At 46.6% G+C, this 23,966-nt stretch overlaps 1 protein-coding gene across 2 annotated transcripts in view; it reads right to left on the minus strand.

Moving 5' to 3' along the window:
• The window catches only part of AHCY (adenosylhomocysteinase), a 50,852-nt gene extending 47,460 nt beyond the window's left edge, over positions 1–3,392 (minus strand). Inside the window, exon 1 of one of the 2 annotated variants that reach the window (XM_050917393.1) lies at positions 3,276–3,392. In XM_050917393.1, coding sequence (XP_050773350.1) covers positions 3,276–3,303 — 28 coding nt within the window. In that variant the 5' untranslated portion in view covers positions 3,304–3,392. Of the gene's footprint in view, positions 1–186; positions 378–3,275 lie in introns of those variants that run through there. The other variant, XM_050917394.1, reaches the window with a different exon arrangement.
• Positions 3,393–23,966: the final 20,574 nt, after the last annotated feature.

Here is a 23,966-nt window from a genome sequence, read left to right on the forward strand (position 1 = left end):
CACTATAGACAGCTGCAATCCACAGGGCCCTGGGCTGGAACCTGGAGTAGAGGGTGGGCCCGGGTTCCCCCTAAACCTCCTAACTCCTGATGAGACACAGGAGGAGTTGACCCAGACTGTGGGGAAGATCACCGAGGTGAGCAAATCTGCCAATAAGCGCAGGACCCACCAAGGTAGAGAAGGGACTTGAAAACTGTTATGATGTCCCCTCTCTGTCTTCTCTTTTCCAGACTAAAGAAACCCAGTTTTTTCAATCTTCCCTCACAGGTCATGTTTTCCAGACCTTTAATTGTTTTTGTTGCTCTTCTCTGGCCTTTTTCCAAGTTGTCCACATCTTTCCTGAAAAGTGGTGCCCAGAACTGGACACAATATTCCAGCTGAGGCTGTATCAGACTAGATTAGGGTGGAAGAATTACTTCTTGTGTCTTGTTTACATCCCAGAATGATGTTGCAAAAAACGCAAACAGCATTACACTGTTGACTCATTTAGCTTGTGGTCCACTATGATTCCCAGATCCCTTTCTGCAGTACTCCTTCATAGGCAGTCATTACCCATTTTGTATGTATGCAACTGATTACTCCACTGAGAAAGGAAAACTCTGCATTTGTCCTTATTGAATTTCATCCTGTTTACTTCAGACCATTTCGAACGTTAATCCTAGCCTCTAGAGCAGGGGTGGGCAAACTTTTTGGCCTGAGGGCCATATCTGAATATAGAAATTGTATGGAGGGCCATTAATGCTCACAAAATTGGGGTTGTGATGTGGGAGGGGGTGAAGGCTCCAGCTGGGGGTGCAGCCTCTGGGGTGAGGCTGGAGATGAGGTGTTGGGGGTGCAGGAGGGTGCTCTGGGCTGGGATCGAGGGGTTTGGAGGCAAGAGGATCAGGGCTGGGGTAGGGGCACAGAGGGACGCTCAGGGGTGCAGGCTCTGGGCAGCACTTACCTCAAGCGGCTCCTGGAAGCAGCAGCATGTCCCCTCTCCAGCTCCTACATGGAGGCAGGGCTAGACAGCTCTGCTTCACGCTGCTCCATCCACAAGCACCGCCCCTGCAGCTCCCATTGGCCACCGTTTCCGGACAATGGGAGCTGCAGGGGCGGCACTTGGGGCAGGATCAGCTTGCAGCATGGAGCCCCTGGGCTGCCCCTACACATAGGGCCAGAGGGGGGCCATGCCACTGCTTCTGGGAGCCGCGCAGAGCGACCCTTAACCCCGCTCCCCAGCAGAAGCTCTAGGGCCAGATTAAAATGGCCAGCAGGCCATTGTTTGCCCACCCCTGCTTTAGAGCATTTGTAACCTCTCCCAAATAGATTGAGCTCCTCGAGTCTATGACGGTACGGAATGTGTTCCAGTCCTTTAATCACTCTTGTGGCTCTTCTCTGATTTATCAGCATCCTTCTTGAATTGTGGACACCAGAACTGGACACAGTATTTCAGCAACACCAGTGCCAAATAATATACCTCAAGGTACTTAATTATTTTCTCACTCTTCCTGGTATTTATATCATTTCCACTCCTTTGCCTATTTCTAAAAGATGCAAAAGTCAGCTCATACCTCTCCTGTGGTGTAGCAACAATTGTGTTAAAAAAACTTCCATTCCAGTTCATAACATTACATTCTGTCTTGTTAAAACGGTCCCTTCACTTTCAACTGTGGGTGCTTTACTTCATGTTCCATCCTAAACTGCTGCTGTCTTCCACCCGAAAGTGACTGCTGTGCAAAGGTGATAAAACAGTGTGTTGCATTTATTTAAAGCAATCTGGCCTCCTTCAGGATGAAAGGCACTTGAGATTTGTAGAGAATCTCATTCTTCACAGAGGAATGCCAAAGCCAGATCATTTCCCTATCGTTTGGATCCAAGATGGGGGGAAGGGGGGCATCAGACATGGCTCTAACCTTACATGTTAGGACCACAGCTGCTGCCGTTCTTCAGTTCCTTCTGAGCTAGCACACAACCACCTTCCTCTCCTGCTGATTTCATGCAATTAGCTGTGCTAGAACAATTTGTACAGAGGGCATGCTGAGCGCTACTGAAACAAAGTGTAAACCTGTATATGAGGGACTGGCCTGCTAAACCCAGGGTTGTGAGTTCAATCACTGAGAGGGCCATTTAGGGAACTGGGGTAAAAATCTGTCTGGGGACTGGTCCTGCTTTGAGGAGGGGGTCAGACTAGATGACCTTTTGAGGTTCCTTCCACACTCTGATTTTCTATGAAGCCAGGGGGTGCAGCAGCACCCCTAATTCCAGTACTTCTGCATGTAATTCAGTAAGTTATGGGAGAATCTCAGCTATCTCCGCTTTTCTTACCCTCCCCCGCTATCCTGTCCCAGCCTCCCTCACGCAGCAGCCCGCCGTAGCTTTCCCAGGAAGCGAGCAAGACACGCAAAAAGAAACCCTCCACCGTGCCTAGTAAGAGTCAGTCGCCTGTGCCGCCCGCGCGCGGCCAGGTGCACCCTGGGAACTGTAGTATTTTCGAGGCCAGCCGGACACCAGGCAGCGCGGGGGAGAACTGCAAGTCCCACGAGCCGCCCGGAGCGGCAGGAGGCACGTGGAGCCTGCTCCGCTGCTCCACGCGGATTGCTCCGGCCACTGCCCGCCCAAGGAGCGCGCGCTCCGGGGCAACAGGCGGGCCGGGGGCTGGCTGGGGAGCGCTCTAATGTCTGTGAAAAGGCCCCACCCCTGCAAGGGGGGACCTGCAGGGGGTCTGGGGTGTGTGTGTGTGTGCAAAGCGAGGGGCCAACGGGGAGGTGCAAAGCGGGAGCCGGGGAGGTGAGGGTGCAAAGCGAGAGGCCTCGAGCCGCAAGGGGCTAATGGCAGGTGGGTTACAAAGTGAAGGGTCTCCCCTAGCAGCAAGCGGCCAATGGGGGGGTGCAAAGCGAGGGGCCTCACCTATCTGCAAGGGGGGGTGCAAAGCGAGGGGCCTCACCTATCTGCAAGGGGGGGTGCAAAGCGAGGGGCCTCACCTATCTGCAAGGGGGGGTGCAAAGCGAGGGGCCTCACCTATCTGCAAGGGGCGAAAGGGGGGTGCAAAGCGAGGGGCTTCCCCTGGCTACAAGGGAAGGAAGAGCAAAGCGAGGCGCCGTTTTCAGAGCTAGCACCACGTTTCCCCCGGATGCAAGGAACTGACACGGGGGCGAAGGACACTGCTCTATCCCTTCCCTTGCCACCGAATCGCTCCTATGCAGCGCGGGGCTCTGCCCCCGGCGGCACTGGTTTTCATGGTCCCGCAGGGCGCGGATCGGGCCTAGCGCAGGCTCAGGGAACCCCCCACTTACCGACTTTGTAGGGCAGCTTGTCTGACATGCTGGGGCTCAGGCTTTGCAGACAGCGAGGGCAGGGCCTCAGGGGAGTAACAGGACAGGAGGAGGCGGTGGCGCCAACACCGGCTTTAAATAGACTCGCCTCCTGCTGCATATGCATAAGGCTGCCGATGCCCATGTAGGGCAGGGGGTGCCCGCCCCCTGCTCATCCTGCTCAGGTTGTGTAACGGGGGCGGAGGCGGGGGCGGTGCTGCTGTACAAGCGTCAGGTGTCTAATGTAACGGGGGATGGGACTGAAAGTCCCTGATCCCCCACTGAGTGCCATGTTGCTGGACCCTGAAATCACTGGATCTCCGCTAGGGTGACCAGATGTCCTGCTTTTATATATTTCTTTCTTATTATTTAGGCTTCTATTACGCCCAAACCTGTCCTGATTTTTCACGTTTGCTGTCTGATCACCCTAATCTCCACCCAGATGTATGGGCAGTGATCAAATTATCATGGGGCCCTTACTAGGTATAGGAGCGGCCTCCCTTTCCTCTGGTGGCCCCCTTAGTTGCCACTACTGTTTACATTAAAGCACCTCACTTGACAGGACTCACTCCACACACACTTTCCCCCCATATTCAGCACTGTTGCCAAAATTGGCTCCCCTTGCAGGAGCGGGACCCTCGGGGAAATAGGAATAAATTAAGCTCCTGCATAAGTGACTACAGGAGCGGGGTCTTACAGCCAGATTTTTAGTTCTAGCTATCTAAGCAACCATTCAGGCAACCTAGGTGGTTGCCTACAGCGCTAGGATTGGGGGGGGCGGCATTTTCTTTGGTAGCAACAGCGGCGGCCGAATCTTCGGCTGCCCCGGTCGCCGCTGGCATTTAGGCAGAGGGAGCTGGGGCAGGGGAGTGCGGCGATGGCCGCCTGCAGCAAATGAGGGAGGGGGAGCATGCAGGGGAACTCCCCACCCCAGCTCACCCCTGCCCCCCTCCTCCCTGATCACGCCGTGGCTGCTTCACTTCTCCCGTCTCCCAGGCTTGCGGCGCCTAAGATGATTGGTGCCACAAGCCTGGGAGGCAGGAGAAGTGAAGCAGTGACTGCGTGCTCGGGGAGGAGGCGGGGCAGAGGTGAGCTGCTTCACTTCTCCCGCCTCTCAGGCTTGCGACTCCTAAGCTGATTGGCGCCACAAGCCTGGGAGGCGAGAGAAGTGAAGCAGTGATGGCGTGCGCAGAGAGGGGTGAGCTGGGGTGGGGGGTGCTTCAGGGCAGAGGGTGGGGAACTGCCACAAGGGGGGCGCCTTAGGGCGGAGGAGGGTAGCTGCCGTGGGGAGGGTGCCTCAGAGCAGAGGAGGGGGGCACAAGGTGGAAGTTTCACCTAGGGTACGAAACATCCTTGCACCAGCCCTGGCTATCTAGATTATATATTGCCTGCACCTGTAGCTTTCATTCCATGCATCTGAAAAAGTGAGGTTTTTAACCCACGAAAGCTTATGCCCAAATAAATCTGTTAGTCTTTAAAGTGTCACCGGACTCGTTGTTTTAGTTCTGGGGATGCAAAGAGGGACCGGGGGGTTAGGTTAGGTGCCTAACTCCTATTGATATTTTAAAAAAAGAAAAAAAACCTGCAAAAAAACTTATGCACTGAATGAATGTAGGTAGTTACAGGGTTAGGCAGCAACAGAGCAGGAGTTCTATGTCTCACAATGATGCCTAAAACCAGGATTTAGGCGCCTAAAATCCTTTGCGGATTAATGCTCAAGGTACACATCCTGTATAGGTGCTTTTGAAAACCCCTAAGTACCTATCTGCACCTTTACACACCAAAATACCTTTGCCAACCTGGCCCTTAGACTAAGTTTTAGGGTGCCTCTATGTGCAGCACCTAATACAATAGAGCCACAATCCTGATTGGGGCCACTGAAATACAAATAATATTTAAAACTACTACAGATTATTAAGGTTGCAAAAGTCAACCATCCAAAAGTTGTGAAATGATAGACTAAAGGTCATCCGGGTTGTTTTCATAGTCTTTCATTGTAGGATCACATGCTCTTTTTCCCCCACAGGATCCTGTTTCCTTAATCACAAGATCACCTACCTGTAAGGGCCAGGAATGATTATTAATTAAAAAAAAAAAAAAGGGGGTTTAAGGGAAAACACAGAATAACCATAAAACAAAGAGAAAAAAAACATGCATCATACACACAAAAACAGAAATACAATTAATTATTAATAATCATAGAATCATAGAATAATCAAGGTTGGAAGGGACCTCAGGAGGTGATCCAGTCCCACCACCTGCTCAAAGCAGGACCAATCCCCAGTCAGATTTTTACCCCAGTTCCGTAAATGGTATAATAATAGAGCAGGCAAAGGTTAAAAGGGTTAAAGTACAAAATGCCTCCTGCAAATGAAACAGAGTTTAAGTTCAAATATTTTAAACAAAACAAACAGTCCAAAAGAGGCCATTTGATTAGTTCCCTGTCCTGCAAAGTTTATGTAACAAACTTTATGCACTGCGAGCCATCCCGTTTCCATCAACTGGACTATTACACATATGCTTAACTTTATGCACTGTGGAGTCTCTACAGTATGATGGTCTTCATTTACATGCCAATGTCAATTCAAAATTTAAAAATAGTAAAAACAAACAACCCCCCTCCGCACACAAATAAACAAAACATTCAATCAAAATTGTGGGGCCAACAAGATGTATGCCAGACTGTCACTTTTAAGCTTTGCTTTTATATTGTGCACATTCCCGCACCATTCAGCTGTTTATATTGTCTAATTTGGGGTATGTTTACACAGCAAAAGGTGTGCACAGGTTAGCCTATCTGAGCTAGCTTCAATCCAGCGAGCGTGGGTAACAGTGCAACATGAACTTCAGAGCAGCGTAGCGAGCCAAGTACATACCTAGGGCCTGTTCCAGGCTTGTACTACCAAAGCCCCTGCTGTGCTGTCTTCACTGCTATTGTTACCAAACTTAGCTCAATCAAAGCTTGCTCACACACAGCTTTTGCTCTGCAGACATTTAGGGTACATCTACACTACAGGATTATTCCGATTATACATAAACCAGTTTTGTAAAATAGATTGTATAAAGTCGAGTGCACGCGGCCACACAAAGCACAATAATTCGGTGGTGTGCGTCCATGTACCGAGGCTAGCATCAATTTCTGGAGCTGTCATGGTATAATTCCCCACTCTGAACCTTAGCGTCCAAAAGATGAGGTACCAGCATGAATTCCTCTAAGCTCGATTACCAGTTTAGGACCTGTAGCGCTGCCACCAACCAGGAATTCCAGTGCCTGGTACACTCTGGTCCCACCAAAACCTTGCCCAGGGACCCCCAAGACCCAGACCCTCTGGATCTTAACACAATGAAAGAAAACCCTTTCCCCTACCGTTGCCTCTCCCAGGCTTCCCCTCCCTGGGTTACCCTGGAAGATCACTGTGATTCAAACTCCTTGAATCTTTAAACAGAGAGGAAAATTCACCTTCCCCCCTCCTTCCGTCTCTCCGTCCCAGACTCTCCCTGAGAGAGAAAGTAATCCTAACACAGAGAGAAAATAACCTCTCTCTCCCCCTTCCCTCCTTTCTCCCCACCAATTCCCTGGTGGATCCAGACCCAGTCCCCTGGGGTCTTACCAGAATAAAAAAACTATCAGGTTCTTAAACAAGAAAAAGCTTTTAATAAAAGAAAGAAAAAACAGTAAAAATTATCTTTGTAAATTTATGATGGAATAGGTACAGGGTCTTTTAGCTATAGACACTGGGAATACCCTCCCAGCCTAAGTATACAAGTACAAATTAAAGTCCTTTCAGCAAAATACAAATTTGAACTCCCTCCAGCCAAATACACATTTGCAAATAAAGAAAACAAACATAAGCCTAACTCGCCTTATCACCTAGTACTTACTGTTTTGAATCTATAAGAACCTGTATCAGGGAGATTGGAGAGAAACTTGGTTGCACGTCTGGTCACTCTCAGAACCCAAAGAGAACAACCACCAAAAACTAACAGCACACACAAAAACTTCCCTCCCTTAAGATTTGAAAGTATCCTGCCCCCTGATTGGTCCTCTGGTCAGGTGACAGTCTGGCTCACTGATCTTGTTAACCCTTTACAGGCAAAAGAGAGATGGAAGTACTTCTGTTCTATTAACTCTTACTTATCTGTTTATGACAGGAGCGTTGCACTGTGGGTAGCTATCCCGTAGCTATCCCATGTTTTATCTAAAAATAGAGTCAGTCCTGCCTAGAAAAGGGGCAAGTGTACTAGAGAACCAGTGTACCAGAGAGCACAGCCGCTCCGTGTCAGATACCGCAGAAATGATGAGCTGCATGCCATTCTAGGGGGTGCCCCTGCAACAAGCCCACCCGTTGCTTCCCTCCTCCTCCAACCCTCCTGGGCTACCATTGCAGTGTCCCCCCATTTGTGTGATGAAGTAATAAAGAATGCAGGAATAAGAAACACTGACTTTTTAGTGAGATAAAATGAGGGGGAGGCAGCCTCCAGCTGCTATGATAGTCCAGGCAGGACATTAAATGGTGGGGGGGAGAGGAGCCCAGCATCCTGCTACTATGATAGTCCAGGCAGTACAGAATCTTTTCTTTAGACATGAAAGGGGTAGTGGGGGGCTGATGGAGCTCAGCCCCCAGTCACTATGATGAGGACGGTTACCAGCTGTTCTGTACCATCTGCCTGGAATAACCGGGAGTCACTCTTATTTTTACTCAGGCACCCCCGGCCAACCTCACCTGAGGCCAGCCAGGAGCATTCACGGGATGATGACAAGGATGGCTACCAGTCCTTCTGCACTGTACCGTCTGCCACCGCGGAGGGGTGGGGAGAAGATGCTGCTGTTCAGTGCCGCAGCACCACGTCTACCAGCAGCATGCAGTAGATATAGGGTGACATATAAAAAAGTCAAGAAATGATTTTTTTCCCTTTTCTTTCATCGGGGGGGAGGGGAGGGTAAATTGACGAGCTATACCCTGAACCACCCCAGACAATGTGTTTGACCCTACAGGCATTGGGAGCTCAGCCAAGAATGCACATGCTTTTTGGAGACTGCAGGGACTGTGGGATAGCTGGAGTCCTCAGTCCCCATGCCCTTCCTCCATGAGCGTCCATTTGATTCTTTGGCTTTCCGTTACGCTTGTCACACAGCACTGTGCTGTGGACTCTGTATCATAGCCTGGAGATTTTTTTCAAATGCTTTGGCATTTCGTCTTCTGTAACGGAGCTCTGATAGAACAGATTTGTCTCCCCATACAGTAATCAGATCCAGTATCACCCGTACGGTCCATGCTGGAGCTCTTTTTGGATTTGGGACTGCATCGCCACCCGTGCTGATCAGAGCTCCACGCTGGGCAAACAGGAAATGCAATTCAAAAGTTCCCGGGGCTTTTCTTGTCTACCTGGCCACTGCATCCGAGTTCAGATTGCTTTCCAGAGCGGTCACAGTGGTGCACTGTGGGATACCGCCCGGAGGCCAATACCGTCAATTTGCAGCCACACTAACCCTAATCCGACATGGCAATACTGATTTCAGCGCAACTCCTATCATCGGGGAGGAGTACAGAAACTGGTTTTAAGAGCCCTTTATATCGATATAAAGGGCCTCGTTGTGTGGATGGGTGCAGGGTTAAATCGGTTTAATGCTACTAAAATTGGTTTAAACGCGTAGTGTAGACCAGGCCTTAGGGAGTGATCCTGCAACTTTTACCAGAGTGATCCCAGTGAAGTCAGTTAAACCACTGCCATGAGCAGAGGCAATATGATTGAGTCTTTAAGCTCTGATCTCCATAGAGATTCATAGTTTTTTTAAGGCAGCAGGGGCCATTATGATCATCTAGTCTGACTTCCTGCAGAACACAGGCAAAATCTTGCAAAGACCTATGCACAAGCTTCAATTTTTATACATTTTTGTACATATGCAGTCCCACTGAAGTCAACAGGAATACTCACATACATAAAGCAGTGGCGTAGCCAGCATGAGATATTTGGGGCCCCAACGCAGGGTGGGTGGGCAATTACGGGGGGAGTGAGGGCTGAGAGGGCAGGAGGGACTGGAGCCACACCTCCTCCCACCCCCTGCATCAGGCCTTGTTGGGAGCGATGGATGGACCCTCTGGCCAAGGATTCCCCGGAGCCCCAGGCACACACCCAGTTCCTGGACGACACTCCAGCGCGCATGGCTCACAGCTCCCTTTCAGGTCCCACTGCCCCACACAAGGGCCTGGCTCCCCCAGGCGGGGACCTACCTTTTTTGAAGATCTCCTCTACCACCGCCGGCCAGCTGCCCGCTCACCCTCCTCCTAGTGGTGGATTAGTCACTGGGCCAACCCAGGGCCCTGGGAAAATGGGCACTCCCGTGCCCCTACCCACTTCACCCACCTGGTGCTCCTGGCGGGGAGCAGGTTGTGAGCACGGGGGTTTGCTCCACTCCGCTCGCCCCACCAGTGTTCCAGCTTACATAAAACTAAACAAATGCAAAAATATTTGCAGGATCAGTTCATTCGATTCTAAGCTCTTGAGAACATGGGCTTTTATGTCTGTAAAATACCTCACATGCTATCAGTACTATATAAGGCCTTGTCTACACCAGGAGGTGTTTTGCTGGTATAATTATACTAGTATAGTTAACTGGCAAATCCAACCTAGTGTGACACAGTTACACCAGTAAAACTGTGCTCATACCAATATTCCTTACAGTGGTTCTCTGAGCAGGCATAAAATATACTAGTGCAAGCACAGTTACGCTAGTATAACTATATCCACAGTAGAACTTTTACCCCAATAGCTATGTCAGTTAAAAAAACAACACACCTAACCAACACAACTACACCAGTATAATATTTAAATGAATGCCAGGCCTAAGTAATACATCATAATATTATTATATAATTCCTACAGATCCAATGGGGTCAAGTGGCACAAACAAAGCAAATCAGATTTATCTTTTTCAGAAACTCCTGCCTCTGAGGAGAAAGCACAACAACCACCTTCCCCATCTCTTGATTTTATTAGTATGTCTAACTAGCTGATCTATCATACATTTATACCATACTGGTGACTGTGATGGATCACCCATGGATCAAAGGGTTCATTAGTTAAAAAGCCAGAGACACTCCAAGAATGCTATTCGGCAAGTGATGAAATGCAGATTCGACAATTGCTAATGGCTGATCTGAAGGCATGCAGATTAAGTCACTGGTCTGTTCTAAACTTTAGACTTGGTTGTTATGTATTTTAATTGGCTAACCTGTTATGAATGAGTGTGTTTGCAGAGGAGATTCAGGGGACAGTCAGACCAGACCAGATCATTGGTCCTCCTAGCCTAGGTTCCTACATTCATTAATGGCCAATGCCTGCAGCTCTACAGGGGGACAAAAAGCCCTGTAATGAACCAGGCCAATTAGGCAACATTGTGCATGTTTACACTGGCTTTGCTCTTGTTCCCCTTTACCTTGCTCTGTGAAATCCGCTTTTCACAACCATCAGAGGGAAAGCTGAGAGAATAGATCACAACTAATATTTTATCTGATAGATATAGCCTCTTTTTCTGTTTGTGAAATAGCTGCAAGCAGAGAATATTTCCCCAGATGTGTTCATTTTTCAAAAGCTTTTGCAAAATTATGTTGCTATTTTTTATTTTTTAAATTTTGTTAGTAGATCATAGTCAGTTCCCTATGAGAATTCTGGATTCAGTGTTTGCTGTCAGAGCTGCAGCGGATACTCCATGATTGGTCGCTTAAGTCATAGGGTTCAGTTCCCTGATTGGATGAGCATGCCAGTATCTCTCACACAAATCCTCTGAGACATCCAGCCCTTGCTTCCCTCCTGCCCCAATGGAGAATAAACTGGTTTATATCTGTAGCAAATTAGAACATCCCTGTGCTGGTTCAGCTTTACACAGGGGGCTGGAACAATTTTTATAGTGCTTAGAGCCATTAAACCAAACTGTAAACCTGTATATAATGGAAACCACTTCAAGCCGGGGGTGCTGCAGCATCCCCCACACCCCAAGTTCCAGCACCTATTGCTATCAGGCTAGCAAACAGGGAGCAGAGCCAAGTCTGTGACAATTCCCCATCCACTCCCTGCCTACCTACTCTTGGAGTGGGACAAATAGCAGCACGCAGCATCTACTTCTGTATGCCTGGATCCAAGGTCTGGTAGCCTGTGCAGGGGCATAAGGGACTCTCCCTTATGTGTGGACACATAACTGTAAACTTCATAGTCCACATATGTCTAAGATTGGCCTTGCAAGTCTTCTAGCCCACAACCTCCGCAGCAAATATCCAGAGTCTGTCAGTCAATTATTGTTTAACAAGTGTCTTTGTGAATTCTCCCACGGTGACCCTTATGCATGGAATGCTCTCCGTGAACTAATCGGTAAGGCTAATAGACTGACATAATTTAATGCATCTTTGTTCCTTCAAATTCCAACATAGTCCTCATGGAAGAAATGAGTCTTGTGAGAGATTACCCAACTGATGAAGCTACCAGCTCCATCTATTATAAAGGTTGTCTAACACATTCCATTATAACACCCTAGTTTTCAGTAGCTTAAAATTGCTTATAAGGGGCATGAAGGACATTAAATTCATACACCCTCGCATGGGCGACGAATGCTGACCTGTCCTTGGCAGGTTCATCTAGCGGTACTTGCCAGTACCCCTTGGTTAAGTCTATTGTTGAGATGAACTGGGCACGTCCCAACTTCTCCAATAGCTCATCGGTGCGTGGCATTGGATAGTTGTCCGAACGAGTTACCGCATTTAGCTTACGGTAGTCCACGCAAAAGCGTATTTCCCCATCTGGTTTGGGTACCAGAACCACTGGAGATGCCCACGCACTGGTAGATGAGCGTATTATACCCATCTGTAGCATGTTCTGGATCTCCCGTTCTATAGCAGCTTGGGCGTGAGGAGACACCCGGTAGGGTGGGGTTCTAATTGGGTGAGCATTACCTGTGTCAATGGAGTGGTATGCCCGTTCAGTCCGTCCTGGGGTGGCTGAGAACAATGGGGCAAAGCTAGTGCACAGCTCCTTGATTTGTTGCCGCTGCAGACGTTCCAGGGTTGTGGAGAGATTCACCTCTTCCACGCCATCGTCTTTTTTCCCTTCGTAGTAGACACCTTCAGGCCACTCAGCATCATCTCCCTGGACTGTAAACTGACAAACCTGTAAGTCTCTGGAATAGAAAGGCTTGAGAGAATTAACATGGTACACTCTGGGTTTTAGAGAGGAATTGGGAAATGCTATGAGGTAGTTAACAGCTCCCAGGCGCTCTTGGACCGTGAATGGCCCTTCCCATGATGCTTCCATCTTATGGGCCTGTTGCGCCTTCAAGACCATAACCTGGTCTCCTACCTTGAAGGAACGTTCTCTGGTATGTTTGTCATACTAGGCCTTTTGCTCTTCCTGAGCATTTTTTAGGTTTTCTTTAGCAAGGGCTAAAGAGCGTCGGAGAGTGTTTTGTAGGTTGCTTACAAAGTCCAGAATGTTAGTTCCTGGAGAAGGCGTAAACCTCTCCCATTGCTGTTTCACCAACTGTAATGGCCCCTTAACCTCATGGCCATACACAAGTTCAAACGGTGAAAACCCTAAACTGGGATGTGGTACAGCCCTGTAGGCAAAAAGCAACAGCTGCAACACTAGGTCCCAATTATTGGAGTGTTCGTTGACGAATTTACGTATCATGGCCCCCAAAGTTCCATTAAACCTTTCGACCAGGCCATTGGTTTGATGGTGGTACGGGATGGCAACCAGGTGATTCACCCCATGAGTTTCCCACAGCTCTTTCATGGTCCCGGCCAGGAAATTTGTCCCCGAATCTGTAAGGATATCGGAGGGCCAACCTACCCTGGCAAAAATGTCAGTTAGGGCCTGGCACACAGCTTTAGCCCTGGTGTTGCCTAGAGCTACTGCTTCCGGCCATTGGGTAGCAAAGTCCATGAAAGTCAGTATGTACTGCTTTCTTCTGGGTGTCTTTTTTGGGAAAGGACCCAGAATATCCACAGCTACTCGCTGAAATGCGACCTCAATTATGGGGAGTGGCTGGAGAGGGGCCTTGACCTGGTCTTGGGGCTTTCCCACCCTTTGGCATACCTCACAAGACCGGACATACTTGGCAACGTCCTTGCCCATCCCCTCCCAGTGGAAGGACTTCCCCAACCGGTCTTTGGTTCTGTTCACCCCAGCATGGCCACTGGGATGATCATGGGCTAAGCTTAAGAGCTTTTCCCGGCACTTAGTTAAAACCACCAACTGTTTTTGCTGATGCCAGTCTTCCCGGTGTCCACCGGAAAGAGTCTCCATGTATAAAAGTCCTTGTTCTACAACAAACCAGGATTGATTAGAAGAGCTGAGAGGCGGTGGGGTGCTCCGTGCCATCGCCCAAGCTTTCTGAAGGCTGTCATCTGCTTCCTGCTCAGCCTGGAACTGTTCCCTTGAAGCTGGAGACACCAGTTCTCCCTTAGACTATGGACTTGGGCTTGGTCCCTCTGGAAGCGATGTAGGTGATGGGGTTGTTTCCGTTGCTGGTGAACCGCTCTCCGCTGGTGCACCAGGGGGTATTTCAGGCTCTGGCTGAGCCTCTTGGGTGTGGTTGTCTGGTGCTTCTGCCAGTTAAGGCTCGCTGGCGTCCTCTGGCGTTGGGGTTGAAGATGGATTTGCAAGCACTGTCGTCAGTGCTGGCACCGGTTCTGGTGCTGGCTGCTTTTCCAGTTCCTGGTCTGGGACTGGAAGCACTGTGGCTGTTTCTGTTGTTGGCAGGGGATCCAGGTCCACTACCTCTGTCTGGGTCTCTTGTAACACCGACGGGGCCTCAGTGGACGGCTCAGGAACAGGAATGGGTCTGGAAGCTTGCCTGGTTTGGCTATGTGTAACCATTCCCACTCTCTTGGCCCACTTCACCTGGTTGGCCAAATCTTCCCCCAGTAGCATGGGAATGGGATAATTGTCATAGACTGCAAAAGTCCACATTCCTGACCAGCCTTTGTACTGGACAGGCAGTTCAGCTGTAGGCAAGTCTACAGCTTGTGACATGAAGGGGTAAATTGTCACTTGGGCCTTTGGGTTGATGAATTTGGGGTTGATGAAGGATTGGTGGATAGCTGACACTTGTACCCCCGTGTCTCTCCACGCAGTAACCTTCTTTCCGCCCACTCTCAAAGTTTCCCTTCACTCCAAGGGTATTTGAGAGGCATCTGGGCCTGGGGATATTTGGTGTGATGGTGGTGTAATGAACTGCACTCGGTTGGGGTTCTTTGGGCAGTTGGCCTTTATATGTCCCAGTTCATTACACTTAAAGCATCTTCCAGCTGACTGGTCACTGGGTCGAGGTGGGTTACTGGAGACTGGTGAGGTGGAAGAATAGGGCGTCTGTGGCTTTACTTGGGTTGTAGGTGGGGTCTTTGACAATAAACCCTACAACCGAGGACAGCCAGTGTGCCCCCTGGGGTATTCGCTCCCCTTGACAGTAGCTTTTTTGCTTTCTGCCACTTCCATCCATTTGGCTCCAATCTCCACCGCCTTGGTGAGATTTTTGGGTTTTCCATCTTGTATGTACCATGTTATGTCCTCAGGAACACCATCCAAGAACTGCTCCATTTGTACGAGGAGGTGCAGTTCGTCTAAGGATTTAACATTGTTTCCTGATATCCAGGCCTCATAATTTTTCCCAACGTAATAGGCGTGTCTGGGAAATGACACATCTGGTTTCCACTTTTGGGTTCTGAAACGCCGACGGGCATGATCCGGGGTTATCCCCATTCTGAATCTGGCCTTGGTTTGAAACAGTTTATAATCGTTCATTCTGTCCTTTGGCATTTCAGCCGCCACCTCTCCTAAGAGTCCACTGAGCTGTGACCTCAGCTCTACCATGTACTGGTCTTTAGGGATGCTGTACCCAAGACAGGCTCTTTCAAAATTTTCTAAGAAGGCCTCAGGGTCATCAACTGCCTTGTAGGTGGGAAATTTCTTGTGCTGTGGAACCATAATTGGCGAAGGGTTGTTAGGATTGGCTGTGTTCTGTTGCTTAGCCATTTCTAATTCCAGGGCCTGCCGGTGGGCTTCCCTCTGGAGTGCCAGCTGTTTTTGGTGGTCTGCATCTTTGGCTGCTTGCTCTCTTTTGTAGGCTGCCTCTCTTTCTTTCTCTCAGCTCCATCTCTTTCTGTTTTATTTCTAGTTCCTTTTTTTTTCCATATCTCGCTTCTGCTCTGCGTCTTCAATTTGTTTCTCGGCCTCCATTTTTGCCTTAGAAGTCATGGTTCCTGTTTTCTTGTGTTGGGGTGCCCTCTGGTGTTTATTGTTGGAACTGCTGGCTCTCTGTTGCCTCCTGGGGTCTGCCTAGCAACAGTGCCTTTTTTTTTCTTCCTCTAGCTAATCTTTTAAATGTAAAGTAAACCAGAAAAAACACTTTATTTGCATGTGTATTGTGCTGGGTACTTGACTCTCAATAGGAGTGCTATAGTTTAACAAAAGACCCTTTGTCAACTTTAATAGTTCCTTGCTTAATATGCAAGCCAAACTGCAACCAGAGAACAGAAAACAAAATTATCTCTGGTTCTTTTTAAAACCACCCTTTCTCTCTGCATAAAAGCCCTAGCAGAGAAAAAGAAAATAATATTCCTACTGGCTTCTGGATTCTTATCTTATCCCACACCACTGCCACTCATGTCATAACTGTCCTACTCAGATCTGAACCTTAGAGTCCAGAACATGAGAAGCTAGCATGAAACCTCCAAACTTAATTACCAGCTTGGATCTGATATCGCTGCCACCAGCCAGAATTCCAGTGTCTGACTCACTCTGGTCTCCCCAAAACCTTCCCTGGGGAACCCCCAAGACTCAGATACCCTGAGTCTCACCACAAAGGGAAATAACCCACTTCCCTTCTCCCTCTTCCCCTCCAGGTGTTCCCTCCCTGGGTTCCTGGAGAGATATACAGATTCAAGCTCCGTGAATCTAAACAAAGGGATTCCACTCTCTTTACCTCCTCCCAGATTTCCCCACCCTGGTTACTCTAGGAGATTCCCTGCTTCAAGTCCTTGAAACACAAGTACAGAGAAATCAAATCTCTCTCCCCCCTCACCCAGAGGGTATGCAAAGTCAGGCTTAGTAAATCTAACACACAGAGATTTTCCCCCTCCCTTTGTTTCTTAGCCTTAACCAGTGAAAAACACTCAAACAGGTCTTAAAAAGAAAGCTTTATATAAAAAAGAAAGAAAAAGGACATAAAATTGGTCTCTGTATCAAGGTGACAATATACAGGGTCAATTGCTTAAAGGAAAAAATGAATAAACAGCCTTATCCAAAAAGAATACAATTTAACACATTCCAGCAACTACACACATGTAAATACAAAAAAACAATATAAACCTATTGTCTTACTATCCTTGTGCTTACAACTTGGAAACAGAAGATTAGAAAGCCTGGAGATTCCTGTGGTCATTCTCAGAGCCCAGAAGGAGAACAGACCAAGAACAAAGGACTCACATCCAAAACTTCCCTCCACCCAGATTTGAAAAAGTCTTGTTTCCTGATTGGTTCTCTGGTCAGGTGTTGTTTGTTACCCCTTTCCAGGTGAAAGAGACATTAACCCTTAGCTATCTGTTTATGACAAGCTACCAGCTCCATCTAAATAAAGGTTGTCTAACACATTCCATTATAACACCCTAGTTTTCAGTAGCTTAAAATTGCTTATAAGGGGCATGAGTTGGGGGTGGGGATTGGAATAGAAGGAGACAAGAACAGGTTCCAGATGGATTGGATAAAGGCAAGGGGAGGTAGGGATAATCATCATGGAGAGATGGACAGTAGCAGATGAGATCTGGGGCAGGAGCCATTGGACAGTAGATAGCAGCAGACAGGGACTGGGACAAGAGTCCAGGGGACAGGAGCAGAAAGGTCTATAACCACTCTAGAGCCCATTCCTCTCCAGACCCTGAAACCAAACTCAGGATTTCTATGCCTCAATATTTTTGTGCTCTGTGGCAAACACCTGTGACTCTCATTGGCGGAGTGTGTCTCATTCTGCTCTAGTGGTTGAGTCACATTTAGGATAACAGCCTACTATTGCTATCAGTTACTCTATTGGCTCAAGTGGCAGAGACCTGTACTGTGAATCTAAAGATCCCAACCCTGCTAATGACTGTGAAGATCAATAGAGTTCCACATGATGAACTTTCTGGTTTTTTTAGTTTGCTTTTTAAACAATTTAGGAAATTATTTTTTTTAAAAACCGATGTTAAAAGAATATGATGGTTGCAAAGTTAAGCACTCAACACTTAGAAAATGCTAAAATTAAGGTTATCCTGACAACTCTAATTTGGCTTCCTTGTGATTCATTCATAACTAACTAGATTTTAAAGCTGGAAGGGACCATTAGATCATCTAGCCTGACCGCCTGTATAACACAGGCCAGAGAATTTCACCCAGTTACCCCTGTGCTGAGTGCAATGACTTAATTGACTAAAGCATATGACGCATGATGTGCATTGTAAGAAACATATTGTGCATTGATAGTCTTTAATGACATAAACATACACTATTTTTTCCACAGGGCCCCTGCCTCATTCAGTGCACAGGACTGGATTGTGCTCTGGTAGCGAATCAGGGTTGTGTAGTGAATGAAGCAGTAATATAGACAGGATGGTCTCATGACTAAGGCAATTAAATGCCACCCATGAGAGCTACCATAGAGTTCCTGTGTGATGCTGGGGAAGTCACTTAAACCAGAATCTGCACTGGAGGTCACTAATTGGGTGTTCCTTGTTTTCTGGGTGCCTGTGTTGAGACATCTGGGGCACGCAACATTAGTAGACACAGTTGACCTCACTCTCTGTGCCCCAGTTCCCCCTCCGTAAAAAGGTGATATTAATACCCCCTCATCTCATGAAGATAAATTCATTTATTTGTGTGGCACTCAGATATTACAGTGAGAGCAGTACAGAAACGCACATAAGAAAATTAATAGTTTTGTACTCCGTGCAGAGTTTGGATGAGGTGCAGTAAATAAGGTAGTTAATGCAATATTTCCTTTTATCCAGTGGACACACACTAAACAATTAGGATAAAAGGAAATATTGAATAGCAACTGATTCAGTGAGAACCATCCATCCTTTGCCCTGAATGAGGCAGGGGTTCTCTGGTAACACTACTGTCTGATCAGCTGATTAAAGACTATTATAATGCATACACACAAAGGAGTCGAATTTATGTTGCACGAGCACCTTAGTTCTGGCATTTCCTAAATTACAAGTGCTTGACTTTGCACTCTTAATGTTATTTTAACTCGGTGCTTTGGCATATAATGTATTATGTGCACACAATACTGTATTCACAAAAGTATTTAATGTAATAGTTCATATTTTGAATATACCCATCTCCAACATCCTTCATATGTTGTTTATCTTCTTAAGCTGTTAATTCTTCTGGCAGGAACTGGAGCTTGTATGAGTTTGCACAGATCCTCACAATGGGGCTCCAGTCCTGACTGGGTCTTTTGAGTTTTTCAATATAAATAACATAAGTGACCAAACTTTGCTCCGAGTTACACTGATGCTAATCGGCAGCACTTTCTCCAGTTTCATTGGCGTTAGTCTGCATTTACACTGGTGTAAAAAGTAACATTTGCCCCAATTACGTTAAATTAGGTACAAACCTGTTGTCAAATGTAATTGAAGCTGGATTTCACCACAACCCACTTGATCAGGACTTCTCTATAGCACAGATCCCCAACCACCAGATTCTGATTCTGTGTGCGTGTTTCTCAGTAGCTGCTGCTTCCCAACAGTAACTCCCCAACAGATGGCAGAGGTAACCTTTGTTTCAAAGACCTTGTAAGAGAGGAACTGTCTCCAATTTACATAAGAGCCTTTTTGCTCAAAACACTTGTCACTTTCTCTTTTATGCCACTGCCTGTTACAAGCAGCAGAGGTGATCCAAGGATTAAAAAATGGCTGGCTTTTTTTATTGCATATCCTCAAGTGATTCATTTCTCATATCTAGGGACTTGCAGTCTGTGCACCCACTGCTTCCAGCTAGTGAAACAAGAACCAGAGGAGAATTCTCTGCTGGAGTCAATGGAACTAGTATCAGGGTTAGTTCAAACCAATGTGAAATCCTCAGCAAAGGCGTTCAACTGGGTTCTGGTCTAACCTCCGTACATTAGAGCAGCCCTCTTGCACCAGGGGCTGGTTGGTTCCTAGCCAGCCCCAGGTTCTGGGAAGGTATAAAGGTGGCTTAGAACCACCTCTGCTCACAGCTGTGCCAAGCATAAATTCAGTGAAGCTGAGGATTAAACCTGGGGTGGCAAATTTAGCCTAATATGGATATTTCCCTAATCCAATCTGGTAAACTGTGAGCACCACATCTGGTATGTTAAGAGCAGATGCTGGGGCAAATATAACAGCTCACTGTTCCCTGGCAACAGTACTGTCTTAACTCTGTGATTCAGTATCCAAGGTATTTGCTGTAGAACCAGCTGCTGCCCCAGAAAGAAGTTAAAGTTGGATGGGGAGAGCAAATTGTGCAGGGTTATAAGGTGCTGGGAATGGGTTGGATCCCTGAAGTGTTCATTTCCAGACAGTCTAATACTTTAGGTTTAAAAGGTGAAGAATATTTGTTCAGAATTTGACATTATTATTTATTAATTGTATTACCATAGCTCCTAGGAGCCCTGATATATGTTGAGTTTTGAGGTGTTAGCTGGACTTCAGTGAAACACACTTTCAACCTTAATTTTTTTTTTAAATCAAAGTTGATACATTTTGCATCATTTCCCTTAACTTAACTGGATGATTTAGCCTTTTGGAATGTAGATCATTTACAGAAAAACAAACCAATGAACTGCAGGCTTGCCTGAGGCAGAAATCAATAGAGGTCTAAAATGAGATAAAGTCTCCCTCCTTCCACACCATCTGCATTTCTAAAGCACATCTCACTGTTTGCTGGGATTTTCAAAGGGACCTAATGGAGATAGGCAATGATCCCTTATTGAAGTTCAAGGGGATTTGGGTGCTCCTGTCCCTTAGGCTTCTTTGACAGTCCCAGCTACTCTGTCTATGTTCTCTTTAACAATATAAAGAGTAAACGTATTGGTGGATAAAGATGCTGGATTCACAGCCTGGTAGAGTGAAGCCCTCTGACCACACAGACTGGACAGAGGAAGCTTCTTCACACCAATTTGCCTCCAGTTTGACCAGAAAGAAGCATCTCCAAAGTGGGAATGAGTTGTTTCATCTACTTCGCTCATTCAGGCCTCAATTTCTCTGCTCAGGATACCAGCAACCATATCAATTAGCCAGAGATGCTGATGGTTTCCATGCTATGACCATGTCTTATGGCCTGAGCCTCATCTCCCCTAAGCCTCCACAGAGTCATCAGGCAGCAAAGCTTTCAGAGATTTAGTTTGTGTAACGTTTGTGATCACTGTGCCAGTGAGGTTCAATTACTTACCATTCTTCAGCAATGCCCCATCACCCTGGCTTTCCATTTGCCTTGCAAGTCAGTGATTCTCAAAGGTCTTGAGCCTAGGGCTCATTTGCCATCTGCTCCCACCTCCTTACCAAATTCAGGCAGAGCAGGTTGAAAATTTAAAAAAAACTTTTTTAAAATCAGTTATTTTCATTTGACAAATTTAGAAAAGGAAAAAATTTCCATTTAGTCAAAGTTTTTATAAACATTTTTATCAAACATGTTGATTTTTTCCTCCTTCCCTTCCCTTATTTCTCCCCTGAAAAGGGGGTCAGAAGAGGGGACGGAGGGAAAAGAAACAAAAAAACTGACATTTTTTTATTTGCCACTTTTGTCAACAACACTGAAAACATTTGGAAAAACAAATTTTTTTTTTTGCAAAAATTTCTAATTCCAAAAAGGGTAATTTTTCTAACAAAAAAAAAAAAGCCTGAAAAATATCAGCTAGCTCTATTCACAGCCCCATGCCTGATGCTTTCATGAATGCCCCATGCCTGATGCTTTCATAAATGTCAGTAAAGGTACCCTCTTCTCCTTTTAGCTTGCTGATGCTGCTGCAGTTGCTCAGGCTCTGGCTTGACTTGTCTCCCTGCTCGCGGCCCTACAATTCACTACCTCCCTAAGGTTAAAATGCATATATTTAGACATGCAGGTTTGAGAATTCTGGCCCTGCTGTACTGCTAAGGTTCCTAAGAGAATCTACTATACAAATTCTCAGTTACAGAACAGACAACATGTCTCAGCACATCACTGTAACTGCATGCACTCTCTGACCTGATTTGGCTCTAAAAAGGCCTCAGCAGAGCAGTGATGTTATGATTTTAGGTCCCATTTCATATGGAGAAAAATAATGCTTCACTTCCTGTGCAGGGAGGTAGGAAACAATATTTCCAAAATACACAGTGTCCTTCTGTTTAAAATACATTCCTTTCTTGGTGGTGTCATTTCCTTCCCTATGCACCTCAAAATTCCTCTGATTGTGCATTGGGGAGCAGTTCAACAACACAGCAGTGTTCAATTGCCATACATAATAATTACTCGTGTTAGTTTCGCCCCATTGGTTCTCCAGGAAATGATAGTCTTTCATGTCCCTTGAAGTCTTTGATAATATTTTCCAACAATCAGGAAACCAAGTATCTGTCCCTGCTGATATCTAGATCCTGAGTAGCCAAGGAGGATTTCAAATGATAATTAACAATTAACATTCACCCACTTCCTTGTGGGACGGCATTATTCCATCTTCAGGGACAAACTGAGTGTGTTCGGACTCAGAAAGAATGGCACATGAGAAATAGTTATTACAAATGCAAAATTCAAAATTACATGGGCAATAGTAAAATGTTAATCAGTTGCCATAATAATTATCTACCTAACAAAGAAGCTGTAAGACTCAATAAATGTTAATAAAGTGCTTTGAAATCCTCAGGTGAAAAATGTTGTGGAAATATAAATATTACTATTCCTATTCATCAGCAACTTTCCAAAGTCTGAAAGCATTTGAAAGTGCTAAGTTGCTATTTAATATTTAGACTAGATCAGCAGTAAATGAAAATAGGTAAGATCGGATGACTACTCAGGAGCTTATGTGATATTTGCTTGGGGTTCTTAGTCCAATGCCCCAGTAGACAACTGTCTCCATTAGGAAAATTGCTTCTGTAACTGGAGGGCTGCAGTGGTCTCTTTGGAGCAGGGACCATTGTTTTGTACTGTTTGTACAGCAGCTAGCACAATAGGGTCCTGGTTCATGACAGGCACTCTCAGGACTGGTCTACACTACCATGGCAAATCAATCGAACTTACGCAACTTCAGTTATGTGAATAACGTAACTGAAGTTGACATAGTTAGATCCACTTACTGCAGTGGCTCCAATTAGTTCACTCTCCAATTAGTTCATTAAAAAAAGGATTCTACTGTACTATTCATTGACAATCTTGTTGGTGCTCTCATCAGAAGACGAGGATTAACCAGACCATGGAGACTGGACTATCCTCTCACTCTTATGCCTTGTTTACACTTTCAGCTGTCTTAAAATTTCCCATGATTGCACTACCAATGGTATATCTCCATGGGTGATGGGCAGGAGTGCAGTCAGTCCATCGGTGTTTTAATTACTGTGCTCCAAAGAGAATTAGACAACAGCCTAAATGTCAGCAGTGCTCCCACTGGAACTAATGCAGTGATGGGAATTTGAGTGTAGACATAGCCATAGAGACAACCCACTCCTCCAGGGGAAGGTTGTGGTACAGTGGTGTAGCAGGCAGCGTTTGAAGGCTGCCCTGCTTCCCTCCTTCTGTAACAGATCTGTGGATGAAAAGGACTTTAGTCTTCAGGGCTGTAAGTGCATTTTATTAATTCTTTCTAATGAGGTACATAGATCCATGCAACACAGAAATCTCTTTTTGAAACTTTATCGTGTTTCTATCTCCATTCTAAGGTGCCGAGTGTTGCTATATTTTATACTGGAGCTGGTTAGATCTACACACTGAAGATTGCATTAGAGATTTCACTATATTTATTGTCATTTTCAGCAGCACCTAGAAGCCCCAATTGAGGCTAGATTCTGCACATACACTGTTATACAGACCACCTTAAGCACCTTGCCAAAAATCGATCCATATGGCACTTGATTTGCAAGGAGGCCATGTTCCTTTGAGATTTGCCAGTAATTGGGCCTTTACAGATTACAAATGGAACCCTTCAATGCCACTTTTCACAGAATAACTGTACTCTAGGGCAGTGGTCCCCAACCTTTTTGTGGCCAGTAGCACATTCATGTTTTCAGAAGAGTGTGGCTGGCACCAACAATTTTTCAAGGCTTATTTTGTATTTGTACATTAAATAATACAAAAAACATCATATTTAATGTAACATAATATATGAGTCCAGAGAGAAGCCAGAGAGAAGCTGTGAGGACAGAGAACACCGGTGCCCACAGCCTGCAGCCCCCGAGTTCTCTGTCCCCGGCAGGCCTGGGGCCATGGCTTCTCTCTGGCTTAAGCCACAGCTCCGCACCTGCCAGGGCCCGAGAACAGCAGCACCCACAGCCCCGGAGTTCTCTGTCCCTGGCACATGCAGGGCCATGGCATCTCTTCAGCTTAAGTCGCAGCCCTGCACCTGCCAGGAACCGAGAACACCAGTGCCCGCAACCTGCAGCCCGAGTTCTCTGTCCCCTTCAGGTGCACGGCTGTGGCTTCTCTCCTCTGCTGGGCACTAGG

The sequence above is a fragment of the Gopherus flavomarginatus genome, chromosome 11 (genome assembly GCF_025201925.1).
Source record: "Gopherus flavomarginatus isolate rGopFla2 chromosome 11, rGopFla2.mat.asm, whole genome shotgun sequence".
Taxonomy (NCBI): Eukaryota; Metazoa; Chordata; order Testudines; family Testudinidae; genus Gopherus; species Gopherus flavomarginatus.